Genomic DNA, 23,637 nt, shown 5'->3' with positions numbered 1-23,637 from the left:
TGCACGTTCGCCCCGAGGCCTTCTGGAGACAGGGAAGATAAGCCACGGTCAATAGTAATCAGATTCCTTTGGTACAAAACCAAAGCAGAAATTCTGCACAAGGTTTGGGGAAAGAAGAAGGTATTTTTGAACGGGAAATTAATATATTTCGATCAAGATTCCCCCTCCCCCCCACCGCCCCAGCGGTCCTGCAGAAACATAAGGAATATTCTGAAGCAAAGCTAGAATTAAAGCAAAGAAAGATTAGATTCCAGACTCCGTACCCTGATAAACTGCGAGTCTTTTATGAAGACAGAACACAGTTGTATCAGACAGTGGAAGGGCAACTGCAGACATGAAGGACAGAGGGTGTCTATCAGTGTGATCAAACCGAGGGAAAGCCTGGCTGAGCAGCTATCCCGCTCTGCTTGGGAAATAGTGAGAGAATTGAGAAAGCAGGGGACAGGAGGAGAGCGAGAGAAGAATAACAGGAAGAGACTGTGAGTTTTCAGAAGACAGACCTCACCCCCTCCAGAAGAGCCATAAGGTCTGACTAATTTCAATAGTGTTGATAAACTAAATAGAAGCAAAAATAGATGGTGCTATACTCATCTCAAGAAGCACATATTACGATGTGGATTTTATATTACCCAATTATTTTATTTTTTATTCATTCATTCATTCACTCCTTTTTCCCCACCTAAATGAGAATATATACATGGGAGGAATACACAGGGAAGTATTTTCTGTATAATGGACACAGATTTTTTCACTTACTTTTATGGGTACTGAAGTGGGGCCCTCAACTCACAGGTAGGAGAGGCCATCCCCCACGGCTAGACATTTCCTCTAGCTCAACCTAGGGTCATCTACTAGAGACCTCAGTCTTGGAATCACACCTTCATTACCTTTTTTCTCATTCGCATTTCTTGATTCTTATTTGTTCAGGGAGTAGATCAATTAAGTCTTATTCTGCTAATTTCATTGATATGCTGACAGATAAATATACATGGCTAAGAAGAAAGTAAAATTCCATTCTTTTAATGTCAATGGACTGTTAAATCCAATCAAACGCAGTACAATTCTATTAAAAATGAAGAAAGTACAAGCCCATGTAGTATATTTATAGGAAACTCACTTAAATGATAATGAGCATGAAAAACTAAAGAGAATGGGCTTCACTAATTTGTTTTTCTCCTCATATAAATCAGGACATAAGAGAGGAGTTGTTATTCTCATCTCAAGCAAGCTAAATTTTGAAAAAATATTCGAAATGGGATATAAGGAGGGCAGGTATATTCTGGTAAGGGGGAATATAGACAGAAATTCAGTTACTCAATTGAATATATACGCATCCCCAGGAAGTGATATTAGTCTCTTCCAGAAAATTACTAATATTATGGTGACGGAAACAGTAGTTCTCTTGATATGTGGATGAGACTTAAATTTACAATTACAACCAAAGTTAGACTCTTCCAGTAGAAAAACCTATGAAACAAAGTCCTTACATAAGAAAGTTAATACACTTTTCGAAGATGTTGGTCTAATTGATATATGGAGGGACCTTTTCCCCGACAGAAGGGATTACACTCATTATTCTGCCCCCCCCCCAATTCTTTATACACAAGGATAGACTATTTCATAACATTTGGAAAAAGATAAAAAACAAAATAAACACCCGTGGAATTGGAACAATACATGTAAGTGACCATGCACCTATATACTTATCTGTTGATTTTGACCTACAACCAAAGAATACTATTTGGAAACTAAATTCAAGTCTACTCAATGATCCTTATTTTAAGGAACAAATTAAAAAAAGAAATTGGTCTTTACTTAGAATTCAATGATAATGGAGGGGTTTCACCTCCCATTCTATGGGATTCTCTGAAGGCTGTCTTAAGACAAGCTGGGGTCTAATCAGTCCCGGCTGGGTCACCTGGAGGAGGTTGTATGCTGTTGAAAGACCCGAAACACCCGATGATTCCAGGAACATCACTGAAGATGCGTCCAGAAGCATCAATAGATGTATGTACACAGTTTACACCCTGAGTTAATCAGTGACAACCAGGAAAGACTGGGTGACAACCACGAAAAGAGTGGTGACAACTGGACAGTCAGTGACAGCCCGGAGAGACGGCAACCAGGGCAGAACGGGCTGGCAACCCAATCTGCGTCCTCTGAGAGGAGGACCCCACAAAAGCTACAGAGAATCTAAGGAAAAGATACCCCCAGGGGTGCCCGAGAGGTGGGGGAGGATGAGCACCCCAGTCGGATGGACACAACGACATCAGACCCAGGCAATGAACAAACGACGATGAGGAAGCAGTGTGCATGTGGCAAAATCTGCAAGAATGATCGTGGATTGAAGATCCACCAAGCGAGGATGAAGTGTTTGGCGGGAGCAGGAGCAGCACAAAGCACAGGTGTCCAACCTGGTGAGACAAAGGAGGGGCCAGGCCCAAAGTCACCCCATAGTGCCCAGAACCTCCAAGTGTGTAAACTAATCCCTCTAACGTGGAGTCTAACAGGAGGCGGATCAAATGGCCTGCAGCTAACATGACTTCACTGTGGAAGCAGTTTGATGAAGATGTTAACCAAATTCTGGAGGCAACGGCGAAGGGAGGGGTTGATAGGAAGCTGCAAGCCATGACAACAATTATTGTCAGCATCGCAGCTGAATGGTTCAGAGAAGAGGAGAAGGAAGGCTTCAAAACATCTTACTCGAAGAACCAAAGAGCATTGAGGATCCACAACTTCAGGCAGGAGATGAAAGCGCTGAAGTCCCAATACAAGGAGGTAGGAGAAGAGGAGCGCATTGGTTTGGCCCAGCTGATGTGCATACTACGAAAGAAGATCAGGGTCATCCGCCGGGCAGAGTGGCATCGGAGGCGGCGTCGTGAAAGGGCCCAAAAACGTGCTGCTTTTATTGCCAACCCCTTCAAGTTCACCAAGGAGTTGCTGGGGGAGAAGCGCAGTGGGAAACTGGCCTGTTCGCAGGAAGACATAGACCAACATCTGAAGAAAATATATAATGATCCTGAAAGAGAGCAGGAGTTGGGAGAGTGCGACATCCTAATAGACCCACCTGAACCGGATGTGCAGTTCGACATGTCAGAGCTACAGCTAAAGGAAGTCAGAGACGTCGTCCGTAAAGCAAGGGCAAGCTCGGCTCCAGGGCCAAGCAACACCTCGTACAAAGTGTACAAGAACTGCCCTAAGCTCCTGCTGTGTCTGTGGAAGATCCTGAGAATCTTCTGGAGAAGGAGGAAGATCCCAGAACAGTGGAGAGTGGCTGAAGGGGTGTGGATCCTGAAGGAGGAAAATGCCACCCAGATAGATCAGTTTCGCATCATCTCCCTGCTGTGTGTCGAGGGGAAGATCTTCTTCAGTGCCGTTTCTAACCGGTTGTGCACCTACCTAGCAAAGAACATCTATATTGATACATCAGTCCAGAAGGGTGGCACTTCAGGGATGCTGGGCTGTCTGGAGCTCATCGGTGTGGTGACACAGCTCATCATGGAGGCCAGAGAGAACAAGGGCAACCTGTCAGTGTTGTGGCTGGACCTGGCAAATGCATATGGCTCCATTCCACACAAGCTGGTGCAGCTCACACTGACCAAATATCACGTCCCCAGCAGAATCAGAGACATTATCACTGATTATTACAGCAACTTCAGGATGAGGGTCTCTTTAGGAGCAATTACACCAACCTGGCACAAGGTGGAGATCGGCATCATCACAGGGCGCACTATCTCAGTGACACTGTTCTCCCTAGTCATGAACATGCTCACTAAGTCTGCTGAACCAGAGTGCAGAGGGCCCAGAATGAATTCCGCTCAATGGCAACCACCTATCAGGGCATTCATGGATGACCTCACAGTAACCACAGAATCAGTCCCAGGCTGCCAGTGGATTCTGCAGGGGCTCAAAAAGCTGGTGGAGTGGGCCCGGATGCGTTTCAAACCTGCCAAATCAAGATCGATGGTGCTGAGGAAAGGGAAGGTGGAGAACAAGTTCCTGTTCAGCATCACAGGCACAGCCATCCCAACCATCACAGAAAAGCCAGTTAAGAGCTTAGGCAAAGTTTTTGACAGCTCTTTAAGGGACACAACATCCATTCAGGAAACCTGCACCGAGTTGGATGGCTGGCTGAAATCTGTGGACAAGTCTGGCCTACCTGGGAAGTTTAAAGCCTGGGTGTATCAGCATGGCATTCTTCCCAGAATCCTGTGGCCCCTCCCCGTCTATGCAGTTCCGATCTCAACAGTCGAAACCTTGGAGAGGAGGGTTAGCAACCACCTCAGGAGATGTCTGGGGCTGCCAAAGAGCCTGAGCAGCATCGCATTCTATGGACACCACAACAAACTGCAACTGCCCTTCAAATCCTTGGAGGAAGAATTCAAGGTAACAAGAGCCAGAGAAGTGCTACAGTATAGGGACTCAAGTGACCCTAAGGTGGGTAAAGGAGGGATCCAAGTGAGGACTGGCAGGAAGTGGAGGGCAGAAGAAGCTGTTCAGGAGGCAGAGGCGAGGCTGCGTCACAGGAGGCTGGTGGAAGTGGTCACACGAGGCCGAGTTGGGCTAGGATCCTTTCCAACTCCCCAAATGGACACCAGAGGGAAGGAAAGGTGTCGTCTAGTTCAAGAGGAGGTGAGGGCAGTAGTGGAGGAGATGAGAACCTGCAAGGGGGTGGGAATGAAGCAACAGGGAGCTTGGACAAGATGGGAGAATGCAGTTGAGAGGAAAGTGACCTGGGCTGAGCTTTGGAAAGCCGAACCACACCGCATCCAATTTCTCATCCAGGCACTGTACGATGTGCTTCCAAGCCCATCAAACCTGCACACATGGGGCAAGGCAGAGTCATCTGCGTGCCCACTGTGCTCCAAGCGAGGAACTCTGGAGCACATCCTCAGCGGCTGTGCAAGGGCACTTGGTGGGGGACGATACAGGTGGAGGCATGATCAGGTCCTGAAGACCATCGCTGAAGCCGTCAGCGCAGGAGTTGAGTGGGCGAAGCAGTCCCGACCCTCCAAGCAGACCATTGCCTTTGTCAGAGCTGGGAAGCAGCCAATACCTGCCAAAAGAACATCTGCAGGCATTCTGACCTCTGCAAGGGACTGGCAGCTGTTGGTGGACCTCGAAGGGCAGCTGAAGTTTCCCAACCATATCACAGCCACCACCCTGCGACCAGACATTGTCCTAGTGTCTGAGTCTACTAAGCAAGTGGTGCTGCTGGAGCTGGCAGTCCCATGGGAAGATAGCTTGGAGGAGGCCCTTGAAAGGAAGCTCTCCAAGTACACGGGACTGGTCAGCAACTGTCAGCAGGCTGGATGGAGAGCGAGCTGTCTCCCAGTGGAGGTTGTTTGTAGGGGATTCGCAGCCCGTTCCTTAGTTAGAGCCTTCAGCATTTTGGGCATCGAGGGCGAGAGGAAGAGGAGAGCCATCCGCAGTACTACCGATGCGGCAGAGAGGGCCTCAAGATGGCTGTGGCTCAAAAGAGGGGAGCCATGCAGTCATAAGTAGCTAGCCATCTGGACACAAGCTGGGGTCTGATCAACCCCGGCTGGGTCACCTGGAGGAGGTTGTATGATGTTGAAAGACCCGAAACACCCGATGATTCCAGGAACATCACTGAACATGTGTCCAGAAGCATCAATAGATGTATGTACACAGCAAAAGAGAAAATTATAGCTTCATATAAGAAAAAAATAAGGAATAAAACATTAGAGAAATTACAAAATAAGCTGAAGGGACTAGAAAAAAACACAAATTGAGTTTGGCATAGGATACATTAGAGGAAATTTTAAAAAATTAGGAATGAAATTAATAGTTTGGCTACACAAGAAATCAAGAAAAAGCTAATGTTTCTAAAACAGAGACACTATGAAAGTGGATCTAAATCTATGAAAATACTGGCATGGAAACTGAAAAAGAAGAAAGCAGAAAATACAATTCATAGAATTAGGGATCCAAGAACAAAAGTGATAAAAAGAATAAGCTAAGTGAAATTCAAGAAGCTTTTGAAATGTTTTACAAAGCTCTATATTCCGAAGTTCTGGGGGAAGCATAACCCAAATTGACACCTTCCTGAATTCTCTAGAGTTACCCACTTTAAGCGAAGAACAAAATAGAATGATGACTGCTGACATAACTGAAGCTGAACTAAAAGCTGCAATTAGTAGGCTTAAATTAAGCAAGTCAGCAGGATCAGATGGATATACGGCAGAGTGGTATGAAGAATTAAAAAATGAGTTAATTCCTGTTTTTTCTCCCCACACTGAACTGGGCTCTAAAGAAGGCACAAATGCCACCCAGCTGGAAGGAGGCGATAATCTCAGTTATACCAAAAGAAGGCAAGGATAAAATGGAGTGTGGGTCATTTAGACCAATATCTGTTCTTAATGTAGACTATAGATTATTTACCTCCATCTTGGCCAAACGATTAGAAGAGTTTCTACCCACACTGATACATAATGATCAGACAGGTTTTATACAACAACGCCAAACACAAGACAATATACAGGAAGGACACTTCACATTATGGATCATATACAACAAAATAAAATTGAAGCAATAGTGATAAGCGTGGATGCTGAAAAATCATTTGATTTGGTTAATTGGAATTTTCTTTACAGAGTTTTACATAGATTTGGTTTACATGACACAATTATTCAAACTAAACAGGCACTATATGACAATCCTACTGCTAGAATTAAAATGAATGGATATTTCAATTCAATGAATGGATCAAAATGTTATCAAGATATACATGGCAAGGTAAAAGGCCCACAGTATGTCTCAAAACTTTGCAATTAGCCAAGGGAAAGGGGGGATGGGGCCTACTTTCTCTCAGAGATTATTATTTTGCAGCACAGTTGAGAGCTGTGATATGTTGGTGCGACCCATCATGTGACGCTCAATGGAAAAACATTGAGGAGAGGATACTTTCCATTCCCATACAGGCAATTTTGGCTGATAACAACCTACAAAGTTACAACCTACGAAGTTACATAAATACTATTGATAACCCATGGGTGAAATGGACTCTTAAGATATGGAAAACTATTATAAAAGAATATAAACTAGAGAGAGACATTGCAATTCTTAAATGGTGTGCATATGACTCAGATTTTACGCCAGATAAACTGGATGCTAGATTTAAGGACTGGACAGCTAAAGAAATAACAGCTATTTGCAATATAATGAAAGAAGGAACACTGTTCAGTTTTGAAATGCTTAAAGAGAAACACTTACTAGAAAAACAAGACTTTTATCGGTATTTATAGATGCAACAGTATGTTAATAGGAGGGTTAAAATATAACTAAGGCAAGTACATGTTTGATAGAGCTACTTAGAAAAGTATATAACTCAGACAACGGTAGTAGAATAATTTCAAGCGTGTATAAGGGTTTGTCAAATCTTAAAACACATTCAACTTCATACATTAAAACAAAATGGGAGAAGGAAGGAGGGATAATAATATCTGAGGAAGACTGGACAATAATATGGAGGTATCAATGGAAGTGTACCAGTTCACAGAAATGGAGGGAGTTTGGGTGGAAAAACTTGATAAGATATTTTATTACACCCTCTCAGAAATCCCATTATGATAATAACCTCCCTGTTTGCTGGAGGAATTGTGGAAATCAAAATGCAAACCATTATCATATTTTCTGGGATTGCCCCATTATCAAAGACTATTGGAGTGGGATACACAATGCCCTACAAGACATTTTAAAATGTGAAATACCCTTAGAAAGTAAGATCATATATTTTGGGTATGTATATACCTCAAGAATGGTTGAAAAGAGATAAATATTTAATGAATATACTGCTGGTGGCTGGTAAAAAAAACTATTACCAGGAAATGGTTATTACAGGATCACAACTTTAAATGCATGGATGGAAATTACAATGGACATTTACAAAATGGAGAAGATAACAGCATCTGTTAATCATAAGTTTGAACAATTTGATTCATACTAGGAAAGGTGGCTTAACTACATAACAACTCATAGGCCTGATTTTATAGTCATACTTTATTGATCCCAGGGGAAATTGGTTTTCATTACAGTTGCACCATAAATAATTAATTAGTAATAAAACCATAATAGTTAAACAGTAATATGTTAATTACGCCTGGAAATAAGTCCAGGACCAGCCTATTGGCTCAGGGTGTCTGACCCTCCAAGAGAGGAGTTGTAAAGTTTGATGGCCACAGGCAGGAATGACTTCCTATGACGCTCTGTGTTGCATCTCGGTGGAACGAGTCTCTGGCTGAATGTACTCCTGTGCCCACCCAGTACATTATTCTCACAAATCAATGAATATGTTGTAAAAAAAATCACTCCCTACATGTACATAGTTTTCTCCTTTTGCTTGTTCTTTCTTTCCTCTCTTTTCTATAAGTGTATTCCTCATCAAATATTATGTGTAGATTTGTGACAAATATGAATATATGATATAAATGTACAGTGTCTGAAATACATCTTATGGAAAAGTTTATTTGATGATGAACTTCAATAAAAAATAAATTACAAGAAAAAAGAAATGTTGTGGAAAGACCTGAAGCAAGCAGTTCATGCAAGGAAGTCCACAAACATCCCAGAGTTGGCATAGTTTTATAAGGACGAATGGCCTAAAATTCCTCCAAGCCAATGAACAATGGTCACCGGAAACGCTTGGTTGAAGTTATTGCTGTACACACCAGTTACTGAAAACAAAGGTTCACATACTTTTTCTAACAAGTACATATAATATTGGATCATTTTTCTCAGTAAATAAATGAACAAGTATAATGTTTTTGTGTTATTTATTTAACTGGGTTCTCTTTATCTAGTTTTAGGACTTATGTAAAGATTTGATCATATTTTCAGTCATATTTATGCAGAAGTAGAGAAAATTCTACAGGGTTCACAAACTTTCTAGCACCGCTGTAGTTTGAAGGCTCTTTATAGAACAGGGAAGTAGCGAAAACAAATTAATTTTAATTTGCAGAGGGATTTTTTGCAAGACTTGGAAAGGGTAAATGGAATATCTTTGATAAGTTGAGACCAGGATTTCTGGCTGTTGCTTTAATATCTAGATGTAAAATGAGGAAAAAGAATTCAACCAAAATTAAAACTGATTCATTGTCAGGTAAAAGAAAATTGAGTAAGCTACTTACTTGTGTTTCCGCTCGTTCAGTGATACGTTGGTCAACCCGATCCTGCAGAATGTTCTCACTCTTTTCGAATTCTTTTAAGAGAAGCACCTCCTCAAACAGTGTAACATGTCGTAGGTCAGCCATCTTTAAAACTATGTCTAGCCTATATTTCTGGTGGCAAAGAACCAGCAGCTCTGCATCAAAGTTCCATATTAATTCATTGATCTGGAGAGGAAATTAAATTAAAGATTCAGCAGTCAGCTAAGAATAGTTCCTTTCATGCAAGTTTCCAGTATTTCAGTAGTATATGCTTCAGCGTTGTACTTGGAAACTGCTGCAATAAAAATATTACAATTTCAGCTGATATTTCTATTGTTTTCATATGATATTAATTTACAACATGAAATCAGGGTAACTGTTGATTATGGTTGTTGTCATAACTCCTTAAAACTTTTTCATACAAGTGATTAGTCATGACCACACATTAAGATTCCCTCCTGACTTAACCCACCCTGACTCTTCCTACATTACAAGTTTTTTTTTAATGCTTGAGAAGTCCCTCTGACACAACAAAACACCACATTAATATTATCTAACTTGGAATCAGACCACTTGTTCCTATGACAGCCTGGGCTAATATCAAAGCTGATAGCTTGCCACTTAAAGATATATTTGGATAGTTGGCCACAAGTTGGACCAGTTGCCAATGGCATGAAGATGAAACCTGAATTAAAGGAGATAATTCAGAGTTACAAGAACAGAGATAGGGAGAGGTGAGGGGATGTGGATATAAGAATGTGGTGCTGGCTGCATCAAAGCCAGTGTAGTTTGCAGCACAGGGATAGTGGGTGACGAAGACGTAACGTCAGTTAGGATAAGGACAGCTGTGTTTTGGATGTCTAAAATTTGTGGGAAGTGGGATGAGGGACACTGGCAAATTGGCAGTACAATTGTTAACTCTCTAAATAACAATTGCATGAATAAAGGGCTCACATACATATGACATGAGACAGAAGCAGAGTAAAGTAATGTTAAGAGGTGCAAATAGATGTTGTAGGACAGAAACAAGGTTCAAAAAGATCAGCATGAAATACAACACCAAGACTGTGATTGGAGGTCACCAAGAAGAGGGGTGGAATCAGTGGCTAAGGAACAGAGTTGAGGACAGAACCAAAAATGATAGTTTTAATCTTCCCAACATTTAATATGGCAAATTTCTCTGCAAGCCATTGGCTCATTCAGTGATGATGGAAGGCAACGGTCAAACTATTTAGAGATTCTGGTGATGGGGTTTATATTACTCCAGTTATTCTTGAGAATGTGGCAGAGGTGCACTTTGAATCATTCCAATCTATTGAAAGTACTCCAACATACAGTCTTGGACTACAGTTTCAAAATTAAGATACAATAATTTTGACTTGTATTTTGACAGTATTTTTCCATGTTAATGCATGATCTGGTTGGGAACTTACTAACAACAGCATTTCCATCAACCTGGTCGAAATTTTGGGAGGTGCTGTCAAGAAGACTCTGCAAGCAGGGCTCTACAACTTCAATTACTTCAGCCATATAATGCGTAAATGTTCCGGTTGGAGGATAAGTTGCTTACTAAGCAGGCTGTCTCGGTATCAAATTGCTTGGGTGTTCTTGAAGGTAAGATGATCTATGTTCTAATCCATTGATCAATGTCTTTATTCCACTCATATTATACCCTCTCAAAGCCAATAAAGCACTGGGATGTCATGAATTGAATTGTTAGATGGTGTCTGATAAGTGGTCCATTGAATACTGAAGTTGTTAAAGATAATCATGTCCTAGCTACTTTGACAGGGAATACTGTGCAGTGAAGGTCTCATTTCCATGCTGCTTCATGACTTTCCATCTTCTGGAAAGTAAGCAACACATATCAAAGTTGCTGGTGAACGCAGCAGGCCAGGCAGCATCTCTAGGAAGAGGTACAGTCGACGTTTCAAGCCGAGACCCTTCGTCAGGACTAACTGAACGAAGAGCTAGTAAGAGATTTGAAAGTGGGAGGGGGAGGGGGAGATCCAAAATGATAGGAGAAGACAGGAGGGAGAGGGATGGAGCCAAGAGCTGGACAGGTGATTGGCAAAGGGGATATGAGAGGATCATGGGACAGGAGGCCCAGGGAGAAGGAAAAGGGTGGGGGGGAACCCAGAGAATGGGCAAGGGGTATAGTCAGAGGGACAGAGGGAGAAAAAGGAATATAAGGTGTTGTTCCTCCAACCTGAGTGTGGCTTCATCTTTACAGTAGAGGAGGCGGTGGATAGACATATCAGAATGGGAATGGGATGTGGAATTAAAACGTGTGGCCACTGGGAGATCCTGCTTTCTCTGGTGGACAGAGCGTAGGTGTTCAGCAAAACGGTCTCCCAGTCTGCGTCGGGTCTCGCCAATATATAGAAGGCCACATCGGGAGCACCGGGCGCAGTATATCACCCCAGTCGACTCACAGGTGAAGTGTCGCCTCACCTGGAAGGACTGTTTGGGGCCCTGAATGGTGGTAAGGGAGGAAGTGTAAGGGCATGTGTAGCACTTGTTCCGCTTACAAGGATAAGTGCCAAGAGGGAGATCGGTGGGGAGGGATGGGGAGGATGAATGGACAAGTGAATCGCATAGGGAGCGATCCCTGCGGAAAGCGGGGGGGAGGGAGGGAAAGATGGGCTTAGTGATGGGATCCCGTTGGAGGTGGTAGAAGTTACGGAGAATAATATGTTGTACCCGAAGGCTGGTGGGGTGGTAGGTGAGGACCAATATGTTGGGCCCAGAGGCTGGTAGGGTGGTAGGTGAGGACCTACGGCCTCCTCTACTGTAAAGATGAAGCCACACTCAGGTTGGAGGAACAACACCTTATATTCCGTCTGGGTAGCCTCCAACCTGATAGCATGAACATTGACTTCTCTAATTTCCGCTAATGCCCCATCTCCTCCTCGTACCCCATCCGTTATTTATTTATATACACACATTCTTTCTCTCACTCTCCTTTTTCTTCCTCTGTCCCTCTGACTATATCCCTTGCTCATCCTCTGGGTCCCCCCCCCCACCGTCTTTCTCCCCGGACCTCGTGTCCCATGATCCTCTCATATCCCCTTTGCCAATCACCTGTCCAGCTCTTGGCTCCATCCCTCCCCCTCCTGTCTTCTCCTATCATTTTGGATCTCCCCCTCCCCCTCCAACTTTCAAATCTCTTACTAGCTCTTCCTTCAGTTAGTCCTGACGAAGGGTCTCGGCCTGAAACGTCGACTGTACCTCTTCCTAGAGATGCTGCCTGGCCTGCTGCATTCACCAGCAACTTTGATGTGTGTTGCTTGAATTTCCAGCAATTCCTCATGTTCTGGAAAGTAAATTGGTAATTGGTTTATTATTTTCACTGATATTCAGTGAAAAGGTTTGTTTGAATGCCATCCATACAATGCATTCCAAACACAAGTACATTTAAATGTTATAAAAAGACAAGCAATAACACAATACAGAGTTTTGCAAAGTAATTGCAGTGCAAGGAGACCTATCAGGTGCAAGTGCTGTGACAAGGTAGAGCGTGAAATCAAGAATTTACCTTTATTGTACAAGGAGTCCATTCAAGAGCATTATAGCAGTGAGATACAACTGTCTTTCAGCCTGATGGTTCATTTTTCCATTTGTCTGCGATAGCGCAGCTGCGGAAGCACTCATGAAGTTTTATATGTACTAAGGTTTTGTCATTTGAGGAGTAGTGTGGCCGAGACATTTACATCAAATCAAAGTTCAATGTAAACTTTACTATCAGAGTACATATATATTGCCACACACCACCCTGAGATTCATTTTCCTACAGACATTCTCACAAAATCTATAGATTTGTAATACCCTAGTTAAAGACCATGCACAGTTATGCTGTTGAGTATTTCATTTTCTGCAGATTTTCTCAAGATGCAATAAGTATTCCTTTAATTACATTATACAATCTGTTTAAAATAGAGCTGATCAAGCAAAACTTAGCCAGTAGGACTTGTCTTGTTAATATTTTTTTGAGAGAGCAAGAGAAAAAAAAGAGCAGGCTAGACATTTTTCTAAATAGAGTGCAGGATTGAAGGAGTTTCGAGGAATAAAGACGAAGATGAAGAAATGCAGCCGGACAACAAATATGGTGGAAGAACATGGTGAAATGCTCACAGAACCAAGTTTGGATGGACAGATACAGATGTCAGAAAATCCTCATGCAGACTTTGGTGTCGTGGAGTACGTGCAGTTAACTTTCAGTTAGCTAGTTAGCACACAACATTGGAGAAAGTTCAACACGTTTCTCCTTGGATATTTATTTATATTTCACTTGGTTTGGTTTTTCAGCACAGAACTGTTTTGGTACCGTGAATAAACGAATGAAGCAAAATGGACTGATTACCTAACAAGCTCCAACAATTACATGCATCACTAAAGAGGTAGTGCTGAGCAAACTTGTGAGACTAAAAATAAATAAGTCCCCGGTCCTGATGGAATGCATCCCTGGGTACTGAAGGAACTGGCAGAGGTTATAGTAGAGGCTTTGGTGACAATTTACCAAAATTCTCTGGACTCTGAGCTGATCCCGGTGGGCTGGAAGACAGCGAATGTCACGCTACTGTTCAAAAAAAGGACGTAGGCAAAAGGCAGGTAACTATAGACCAATTAGCTTAACTTCTGTAGTGGGGGAAATGCTTGAAGCGATTGTTAAAAAAGAAATAGTACTGGATTGGGTATTGTGTAATGAACCGGAGGTGATTAGAGAGATTGAGGTGAAGGAACCCTTAGGAGGCAGTGATCATAACATGATTGAGTTCACTGTGAAATTTGAAAAAGAGAAGCCGAAATCTGATGTGTCGGTATTTCAGTGGAGTAAAGGAAATTACAGTGGCATGAGAAAGGAACTGGCCAAAGTTGACTGGAAAGGGACACTGGCGGGAAAGACGGCAGAGCAGCAGTGGCTGGAGTTTATGCGAGAAGTGAGGAAGGTGCAAGACAGGTATATTCCAAAAAAGAAGAAATTTTTGAATGGAAAAAGGATGCAACCGTGGTTGACAAGAGAAGTCAAAGCCAAAGTTAAAGCAAAGGAGAGGGCATACAAGGAAGCAAAAATTAGTGGGAAGACAGAGGATTGGGAAGTTTTTAAAACTTTACAAAAGGAAACTAAAAAGGTCATTAAGAGGGAAAAGATTAACTATGAAAGGAAGCTAGCAAATAATATCAAAGAGGATACTAAAAGTTTTTCAATTATATAAAGAGTAAAAGACAGGTGAGAGTAGATATAGGACCGATAGAAAATGATGCTAGAGAAATTGTAATGGGAGATAAGGAGATGGCAGAGGAACTGAACGAGTATTTTGCATCAGTCTTCACTGAGGAAGACATCAGCAGTATACCAGACACTCAAGGGTAGCTGGGAAGAGAAGTGTGCGCAGTCACAATTATGACAGAGAAAGTACTCAGGAAGATGAATAGTCTGAAGGTAGATAAATCTCCCGGACCAGATGGAATGCACCCACGTGTCCTGAAGGAAGTAGCTGTGGAGATTGCGGAGGCATTAGCGATGATCTTTCAAAAGTCGATAGATTCAGGCATGGTTCCGGAGGACTGGAAGATTGCAAATGTCACTCCGCTATTTACGAATGGGGCAAGGAAGCAAAAAGGAAATTATAGACCTGTTAGCTCGACATCGGTGGTTGGGAAGTTGTTGGAGTCGATTGTCAAGGATGAGGTTACAGAGTACCTGGAGGCATATGACAAGATAGGCAGAACTCAGCATGGATTCCTTAAAGGAAAATCCTGCCTAACAAACCTATTACAATTTTTTGAGGAAATTACCAGTAGGCTAGACAAGGGAGATGCAGTGGATGCTGTATATTTGGATTTTCAGAAGGCCTTTGACAAGGTGCCACACGTGAGGCTACTTAACAAGAGTTCTCTGAGGATATAATGAGTGCAGTGGATGGAGGGGAACAGATGGACAATATTTAATTGGATTTCAAGAAGGTGCTCAATAAGATGCCACATGAAAGACTTATCCATAAGATAAGGATGCATAGAGTTGGGGGGTGATGTATTAGCATAGAGGATTGGTTAACCAATAGAAAGCAGAGAGTTGGGATACATGAGTGTTTCTCTGGTTGGCGATCAGTGGTGAGCGATGTATCACAGGGGTCAGTGCTTGGCCCATAACAGTTCATGATATACATTAATGATCTGGAATGGGGGACTGAGTGTAGTGTATCTAAGTTTGCTGATGACACTAAATTGAGTGGAAAAACAAATTGTGTAGAAGTTATGGAGAGTCTGCAGAGAGATATAGATAGGTTAAGTGAGTGGGCAAGGGTTTGGCAGATGGAATACAATGCTGGTAAATGCGAGGTCATCCACGTTGGACGGAAAAATAAAAGAGCAGATTATTGTTTAAATGGTAAAAGATTGCAGCATGCTGCTGTGCAGAGGGACTTGGGAGTGCTTGTGCATGAATCACAAAAGGTTGGTTTGCAGGTGTAGCAGGCTATCAAGAAGGCAAATGGGAGGTTGGCCTTCATTGTTAGAGGGATTGAATTTAGGAGCAAGGAGGTTATGCTGCAACTGTATAGGGTTCTGGTGAGGCTGCACCTGGAGTGCTATTCGGGTCTTCTTACTTGAGAAAGGTGGTGGTGCAGAAGGGGTTCGCCAGGTTGATTTCAGAGATGAGGGGTTTAGACTATGAGGAGAGATTGCGTCGTTTGTGAATGTACTCACTGGAGTTTAGAAGATTGAAAGGAGATCTTACAGAAATATAGAAAAATATAGAAATATATATAAAGGGATAGATAAGATAGAGAGAGGAAAGTTGTTTCCACTGGTGGGTGAGACTAGACTAGGGGCCATAGCCTCAAGATCCAGGGGAATAGAACGGAGATAAGGATTACCTGCTTTTCCCAGAGGGTGGTGAATCTATGGAATTCTCTATCCAATGAAGCAGCGGAGGCTACCTCAGTAAGTATATTTAAGATAAGGTTGGAGAGGTTTTTGCATAATAAGGGAATTAAAGGTTATGGGGAAAAGGCAGATCGGTGGAAATGAGTCCATGGCCAGATCAGTCATGATCTTATTGAATATATATACCAGGCTGTGATGTAGACAGTCAGCACTCTCTCCACTGCACATCTATAGAAGTTTGTTAAAGGCTTTGATGTCATGCCAAATTTCCGCAGACTGCCAAGGAAGTCAAGGCGTTGCCCTGCTTTCTTCGCAATTGTATTTACATGCTGATTTCAGGCAGGTCCTCTGAAGTAGTAACACGGAGCTGGAGTGTGAGCAGCCAGAAGTCTTGGTGCATATTGCACCAATGACATAAGTAGACAAGGTGAGGAGGTCCTGAAGAGTGATTTTAGGAAGCTAGGTAGAAAACTGAAATATAGGGCCTCCAGGATAGTAACCTCTGGATTTCTGAATGTGCTACGTGCCAATGAGGGTAAGGATAGGATGATTTAGCAGGTGAATGTGTGGCTGAGGAACTGGTACATAAGGCAGGGGTTCAGATTTATGGATCATTGGGATCTCTTCTGGGGAAGGTGTGACTTGTAAAAAAGGGACAGGTTACACCTAAATTCCAGGCAGTCCAATTTCCTTGCAGGCAGGTTTGGTGGAGTTGTTTGGGAGGATTTAAAGAAAATCAGCAGTGGAATGGGAACCGGAGTGATAGTGCTGAGAATGAGGTATTTGGTTTACAAACAAAGACTATCTATAGTGAGACTCCTAGCAAGGAGAGGCTGATGACGGGGCAAAATTGCAGTCAACAGGATGAGCTGCAATGTAAAAGGTAGATAAAATCGAAAAGGGTGAATACAGGACTGAAAATGTTATATTTGAATGTGCACAGTATACAGATTAAGATAGATGAACTTACAGCACAGTTACAGATTGGCATATATGATGTTGTAAGCACCACTGAATCATGATTATAGCTGGGAGTTTAAAGTCCAAGGATGCACATTGTATTGAATAGACAGGCAGGTAGACAGAGGGGGTGGCATTGCTCTGTTGTTAAGAAAATGAAATCAAATCATTAGAAAGAGGTGACATAGACTCGGAAGGTGTTGAATCATTGTGGGTAGAGCTAAGAAACTGCAAGGGTAAAAAGACCTTGATGGGAGTTATATACAGACCCCCAAACAGTAGTAAGGATGTGGTTTACAAACAGGAGAGGTATTTGGCTCACAAATACAGAAAGCTTAGAGACAGTGCGGGCCACGGAGGATAGGCGGGTGATAGAGAAGGGACGCGCTCAGACCGATGGTTTGAGATGTGTCTATTTTAATGCAAGGAGTATTATGAACAAAGTAGATGAGTTTACAGCGTGGATCAGTACTTTATGCTATGATGTTGTGGCCATTACAGAGTCTTGGATGGATCAAGAGCAGGAATGGCTGCTTCAAGTGCCAGGCTTTAGATGTTTCAGAAAGGGCAGAGAGGGAGGCAAAAGAGGTGGGGGCATGGCACTGTTGATCAGAGATGGAGTCAAGGCTGCAGAAAAGGAGGAAGACATGGAGGGATGGTCTACGAAGTCTCTGTGGGTGGAAGTTAGGAACAGGAAGGGGTCAATAACTCTACTGGGTGTTTTTTATAGACCACCCAATAGTAACAGGGACATTGAGGAGCAGATAGGGAGACAGATTCTGTAAAGGTGTAATAATGACAGGGTTGTTGTGGTGGGAGATTTTAATTTCCCAAATATCGATTGGCATATCCCTAGAGCAAGGGATTTAGATGGGGTGGAGTTTGTTAGGTGTGTTCAAGAAGGTTTCTTGACACAATATTTTGATAAATCTACAAGAGGGGAGGTTATACTTGATCTGGTTTTGGGAAATGAACCTGGTCAGGTGTCAGATCTCTCAGCGGGAGAGAATTTTGGAGATAGTGATCACAATTCTATCTCCTTTACCATAGCGTTGGAGAGGCATAGGAACAGACAAGTTAGGAAAGTGTTTAATTGGAGTATGGGGAAATATCAGGCAGAAACCTGGAAGCATAAGTTGCAAACAGATGTTCTCAGGGAAATGTACAGAAGAAATGTGCCAAACGTTCAGGGGATATTTGCATGGAGTTCTGCATAGGTACATTCCAATGAGACAGGGAAAGGATGGTAAGGTACAGGAACTGTTGTGTACAAAGGCTGTTGAAAATCTAGTCAAGAAGAAAAGAAAAGCTTACAAAAGGTTCAAAAAGCTAGGTGAGGATAGAGATCTAGAAGATTATAAGGCCAGCAGGAAGGAGCTTAAGAAAGAAATTAGGAGAGTCAGAAGGGGCCATGAGAAGGCCTTAGCGAACAAGATTAAGGAAAACTCCAAGGCATTCTACAAGTATGTTAAGAGCAAGAAGATAAGACGTGAGAGAATAGGACCAATCAAGTGTGACAGCAGAAAATTGTGTATGGAACCAGAGGAGATAGCAGAGGTACTTAATGAGTACTTTGCTTCAGTATTCACTACAGAAAAGGGTCTTGGCGATTGTAGGGATAGCTTACAGCAGACTGAAAATTTTGAGCATGTAGATATTAAGAAAGAGGATGTGCTGGAGCTTTTGGAAAGCACCAAGTCGGATAAATCACCAGGACCAGATGAGATGTACCCCAGGCTACTGTGGGAGGCGATGGAAGAGATTGCTGAGCCTCTGGCGATGATCTTCGCATCATCAGTGGGGACAGGAGAGGTTCCAGAGGATTGGAGAGTTGCAGATGTTGTTCCCTTATTCAAGAAAAGGAGTAGACATAGCCTAGGAAATTATAGACCGGTGAGCCTTACTTCAGTGGTTGTTAAGCTGATGGAGAAGATCCTGAGAGGCAGGATTTATGAAGATCTGGAGAGGCATTATGATGAGGAATAATGATGAAGAATAGTCAGCATGGTTTTGTCAAATGCAGGTTGTGCCTTACGAGCCTGATTGAATTTTTTGAGGATGTGACTAAACACATTGATGATGGTAGAGCAGTAGATATAGTGTATATGGATTTCAGCAAGGCGTTTGACAAGGTACCCCATGCAAGGTTTATTGTAAGGAGCCATGGCATCCAAGGGAACATTGCTTTGTGGATCCAGAATTGGCTTGTCCCCAGAAGGCAAAGAGTGGTTGTAGATGGGTTATATTCTGCATGGAGGTCAGTCACCAGTGGTGTGCCTTAGGGATCTGTTCTAGGACCCCTACTCTTCATTGACCTGGATGAAGAAGTGGAGGGATGGATTAGTAAATTTGCTGATGACAGAAAGGTTGGAGGTGTTGTGAATAGTGTGGAGGGCTGTCAGAGGTTACAGCAGGACATTAATAGGATGCAAAACTGGGCTGAGAAGTGGCCCAGTGGTCACACATTTTAATTTCACATCCCATTCCCATTCTGACATGTCTATCCACGGCCTCCGCTACTGTAAAGATGAAGCCACACTCAGGTTGGAGGAACAACACCTTGTATTTCGTCTGGGTAGCCTCCAACCTGATGGCATGAACATTGACTTCTCTAACTTCCGCTAATGCCCCACCTCCCCCTCGTACCCCATCTCTCACTCTCCTTTTTCTCCCTCTGTCCCTCTGACTATACCCCTTGCCCATCCTCTGGGTTTCCCCTCCCTTCCTTGTCTTTCTCCCTGGGCCTCCTGTCCCATGATCCTCTCGTACCCCTTTTGCCAATCACCTGTCCAGCTCTTGGCTCCATCCCTCCCCCTCCTGTCTTCTCCTTTCATTTTGGATCTCCCCTCCCCCTCCCACTTTCAAATCTCTTACTAACTCTTCCTTCAGTTAGTCCTGACAAAGGGTCTCGGCCTGAAACGTCCACTGTACCGCTTCCTAGAGATGCTGCCTGGCCTGCTGCGTTCACCAGCAACTTTGATGTGTGTTGCTGAGAAGTGGCAGATGGCGTTCAACCCAGATAAGTGTGAAGTGGTTCCTTTTGGTAGGTCAAATATGATGGCAGAATATAGTATTAATGGCAACACTCTTGGCAGTATGGAGGATCAGAGGGATCGTGGGTTCCGAGTCCATAGAACACTCAAAGCTGCTGCGCAGGTTGACTCTGTGGTTAGGAAAGCATACAGTGCGTTAGCCTTCATCAATCATGGGATTGAGTTTAGGAGCCGAGAGGTAATGCTGTAGCTATATAGGATCCAGGTTAGACCCCACTTGGAGTACTGTGCTCAGTTCTGGTCGCCTCACTATAGGAAGGATGTGGAAGCCATAGAAAGGGTGCAGAGAAGATTTACAAGGATGTTGCCTGGATTGGGGAGCATGCCTTATGAGATTAGGTTGAGTGAACTCGGCCTTTTCTCATTGGAGCGACAGAGGATGAGAGGTGACCTGATAGAGGTGTCTTCTCCGTGGATTATCACCTTGTCGTGGTGGAGAAGCTTGTGTGGTCCTGTGATCCCGAGAGCAATGCGCCGTCTGGAGCTATGCTCCTGGTAGAGTCACCATGGCGGTAAGGTCAAGGGTGAGGTCCCTGACAAAGAACAATCCAACCAAGACCTCAACAGTGGAGCAGGCGGACGAAGTTACTTCGAACTCAACGGCTGTGAAGGCGGATGAAGGCTGCAACAAATCCATCAACTCCAATCGTCTTGGTTTCCATGCCATTGGAATCAGTTGGTTGATTTGTGAAGTATCGTGTGCTTCTTGGAGTGCAACATCAAGTACACGTTAAACAAATACACGCACAGGCGTCTCCACTCTGTGGGCCACTTCTTCAGAATGAAGACCATCATCCTCAACCTCGAGGGATAGCCACGACGACGACGATAGAGGTGTATAAGATGATGAGAAGCATTGATCATGTGGATAGTCAAAGGCTTTTTCCCCAGGGTCGAAATGGCTAGCACGAGAGGGCATGGTTTTAAGGTGCTTGGAAGTAGGTACAGAGCACCTGTCAGGGTTAAGTTTTTTTTTTACACAGAGTGGTGAGTTTGTGGAATGGGCTGCCAGCGACAGTGGAGGAGGCAGATATGATAGGGTCTTTTAAGAGACTCCTGGACAGGTATATGGAGTTCAGAAAAATAAAGGGCTATGGGTGACCATGAATAAGGACATGTTTGGCACAGCTTTGTGGGCCAAAGGGCCTGTATTGTGCTGTAGGTTTTCTATGTTGGTGCAGGGATAACAACTTGATGCTTAATGTCACCAAAACCAAGGAGATGATTGTTGATTTCAGACAGTCTCAGCCTGAGCACACACCCCTCAGCATCAGCGGCTCCACAGTGGACACAGTGGAAAACATCCTTGGGGTGCAGATCTCAGTCAATCTCACCTGGTCCGGGAACACCACTGGGATTGTGAAATGGGCCCAGCAGAGACTGCACTTTCTGAGGAAGCTTAAACAAGCATCACTCCCCACTAACATCTTAACTACATTCTGCAGAGGCGTGGTTGAGAGTGTGCTGACCTTTTGCATCACAACCTGGTACTCCAGCTGCAGTGCTGTCCACAAAAAAGCCTTGCAGAGGGTGGTTAGGGGAGCAGAGAAGGTTTTTGGGGTCTCCCTACCCTCTGTCCAAGACCTCTTTCAGAGTCGATGCCTCCAGAAGACACGGTACATCATTAAAGACCCCTCACACCCTCTCCACGAACTGTTTGTTCTTCTGCCATCAGGCAAACGTTACAGGAGCATCAAAACTAAAACCACAAGGCTACTAAACAGCTTCCTCCCACAGGCAGTCAGACTGCTAAATAGCTGCTCCACCTGACTCTGCTTTGGACACTTTTAACTTGCACTGGACACTTATAACTGATTTTAACTGACATGTGGCTGTTGTGTTTTACTATTTATTATGTTTATTATTTAGTGTTGTGTTTGTTATGTTATGATTGCACTGCCCCTGGGAAACGCTGTCTCATACTGCCTTGCAGAGCTGATGTATGGTTAGAATGACAATAAAGTTTTTTTGAATTTTGAATCTTTTGAATGTTTCTACGTTTCTAAGGTAAAAAAAAACCTTTGGGGCAACCAATCATAATATGATCAAATTCACACTGAAATTTGAGAAGGAGAAGCTAAAGTATCAGTATTACAGTGGGATAAAGGGAATTACAAAAGCATGAGAGAGGAGTTGACCAAAGTTGATTGGAAAAGTACACTGGCAGGGGTGACAGCAGAGCAGCAATGGCTGAAATTTCTGGAAGCAATTCAGATGGCACAGGATATATATATATATATATATATATATATATATATATATATATATATCCCTAAAAGGAAGAAGTATTCTAAAGGCAAAATGCCACAACCACCATGGCAAAAATTAGTGGAAAGTTAGCGGATTGGGAAGTTTTTAAAAACCAACAGAAGGCAACTAAAGAAGTCAGTAAGAAAGAAAAGATGGAATACAAAATAAGCTAGCCAATAATATTAAAGAGGATACCTAAAGTTTCTTCAGATACATAAAGTGTAAAAGAGTGGTGAGAGTGAATATCAGACCACTGGAAAATGATGCTAGAAGGTCACAAGAGCACTCCATCTGAAAGTTTCCCTTTAAGCCACAAACCACTATGAATCAAAAATACAATGCAAATCATCCTTCACCATCCTTCATCCAACAAAGATATGGAAAATCGCCAACACAAGATGACTCACAATGGGATGAACAATAAATATGCCAACACCACCCATGTTCCATGGAGAATTTTAAAAAAATTAGGCAGCACACTGGGGAGGGAAATAATTAACTTTTTAGGTCAATGCCCAAGAGAAAGAACCCCTCCCAATCTGGATACTTTTATCTTCTCCCACCTTCCAGCAAGTAGAAGATACAAAAGTTTGAAAACATGCTCCACCATATTCAAGGACAGCTTCCATCCCACTGTTGTAAGACTCTAGAAGGGACCTCTTGTATGATAAAGATGAATCTCAATCTTCCTCGCCATGGCCATTGCACCTTATAGCTTACCAACACCGCACTATCCATCTAACTATAAATTTAACAATATATTCTGAATTCTGTTAGTGCTTTTCCCTTTGTACTACTCTGATGTACTTATGCTTTTAAATGCTCTGTGTGAATGCCATGTAAAACAGCTTTTTTAAAAAACTGTATGTTGGTACATATGACAATAATAAATAATCAGTCAGCTAGTTTATGATTACAGTACTTGAAATTCAAATTATGTTTTTGTCTCCACTTAGCCTATTTGACCTACAAATGTAGGTATCTGCCTGTATTTTCGAACCCCTTTTACTCATTACTTTGGTTGAATACATCTACATTTCATTTGGGGAATAAATGAAATAAAGCAAATTAAATAAAAATAGGTATTGACTCTGAGAGCCTGCACCTTTAGGATACCTACAAAGAGATTAATTTATTCGCTGAGCTGCTAACTAAAGACAATAATATTTAGTGTATTTAGTGAAATTCCAATCACAAACAAGAAAAAAATCTGCAGATGCTGGAAATCCAAGCAACACACACAAAATGCTGGAGGAACTCAGCAGGCCAGGTGGCGTCTATGGAAAAGTACAGTTGACGTTTCAGGCTGAGACCCTTCA

General features: G+C 42.9%; 1 protein-coding gene across 5 annotated transcripts in view; it reads right to left on the bottom strand.

The window, feature by feature from the left end:
* The window catches only part of LOC140199206 (cilia- and flagella-associated protein 44), a 227,791-nt gene that overhangs the window by 62,670 nt on the left and 141,484 nt on the right, over nucleotides 1-23,637 (bottom strand). For all 5 annotated transcript variants that reach the window (XR_011886373.1, XR_011886374.1, XM_072260870.1 and 2 more), the window contains one exon: nucleotides 9,150-9,353. Coding sequence is in view for 3 of the 5 variants with exons in the window: in XM_072260870.1 (XP_072116971.1) it covers nucleotides 9,150-9,353 (204 nt within the window). In the remaining 2 variants the exon portion in view is untranslated. The remainder of the gene's footprint in view (nucleotides 1-9,149; nucleotides 9,354-23,637) is intronic.

This window comes from Mobula birostris, chromosome 6 (genome assembly GCF_030028105.1).
Source record: "Mobula birostris isolate sMobBir1 chromosome 6, sMobBir1.hap1, whole genome shotgun sequence".
In the NCBI taxonomy this organism is placed as follows: Eukaryota; Metazoa; Chordata; class Chondrichthyes; order Myliobatiformes; family Myliobatidae; genus Mobula; species Mobula birostris.
Note: the sequence above shows the minus strand (reverse complement) of the source record. Positions and strands in the feature narration are given on the sequence as shown.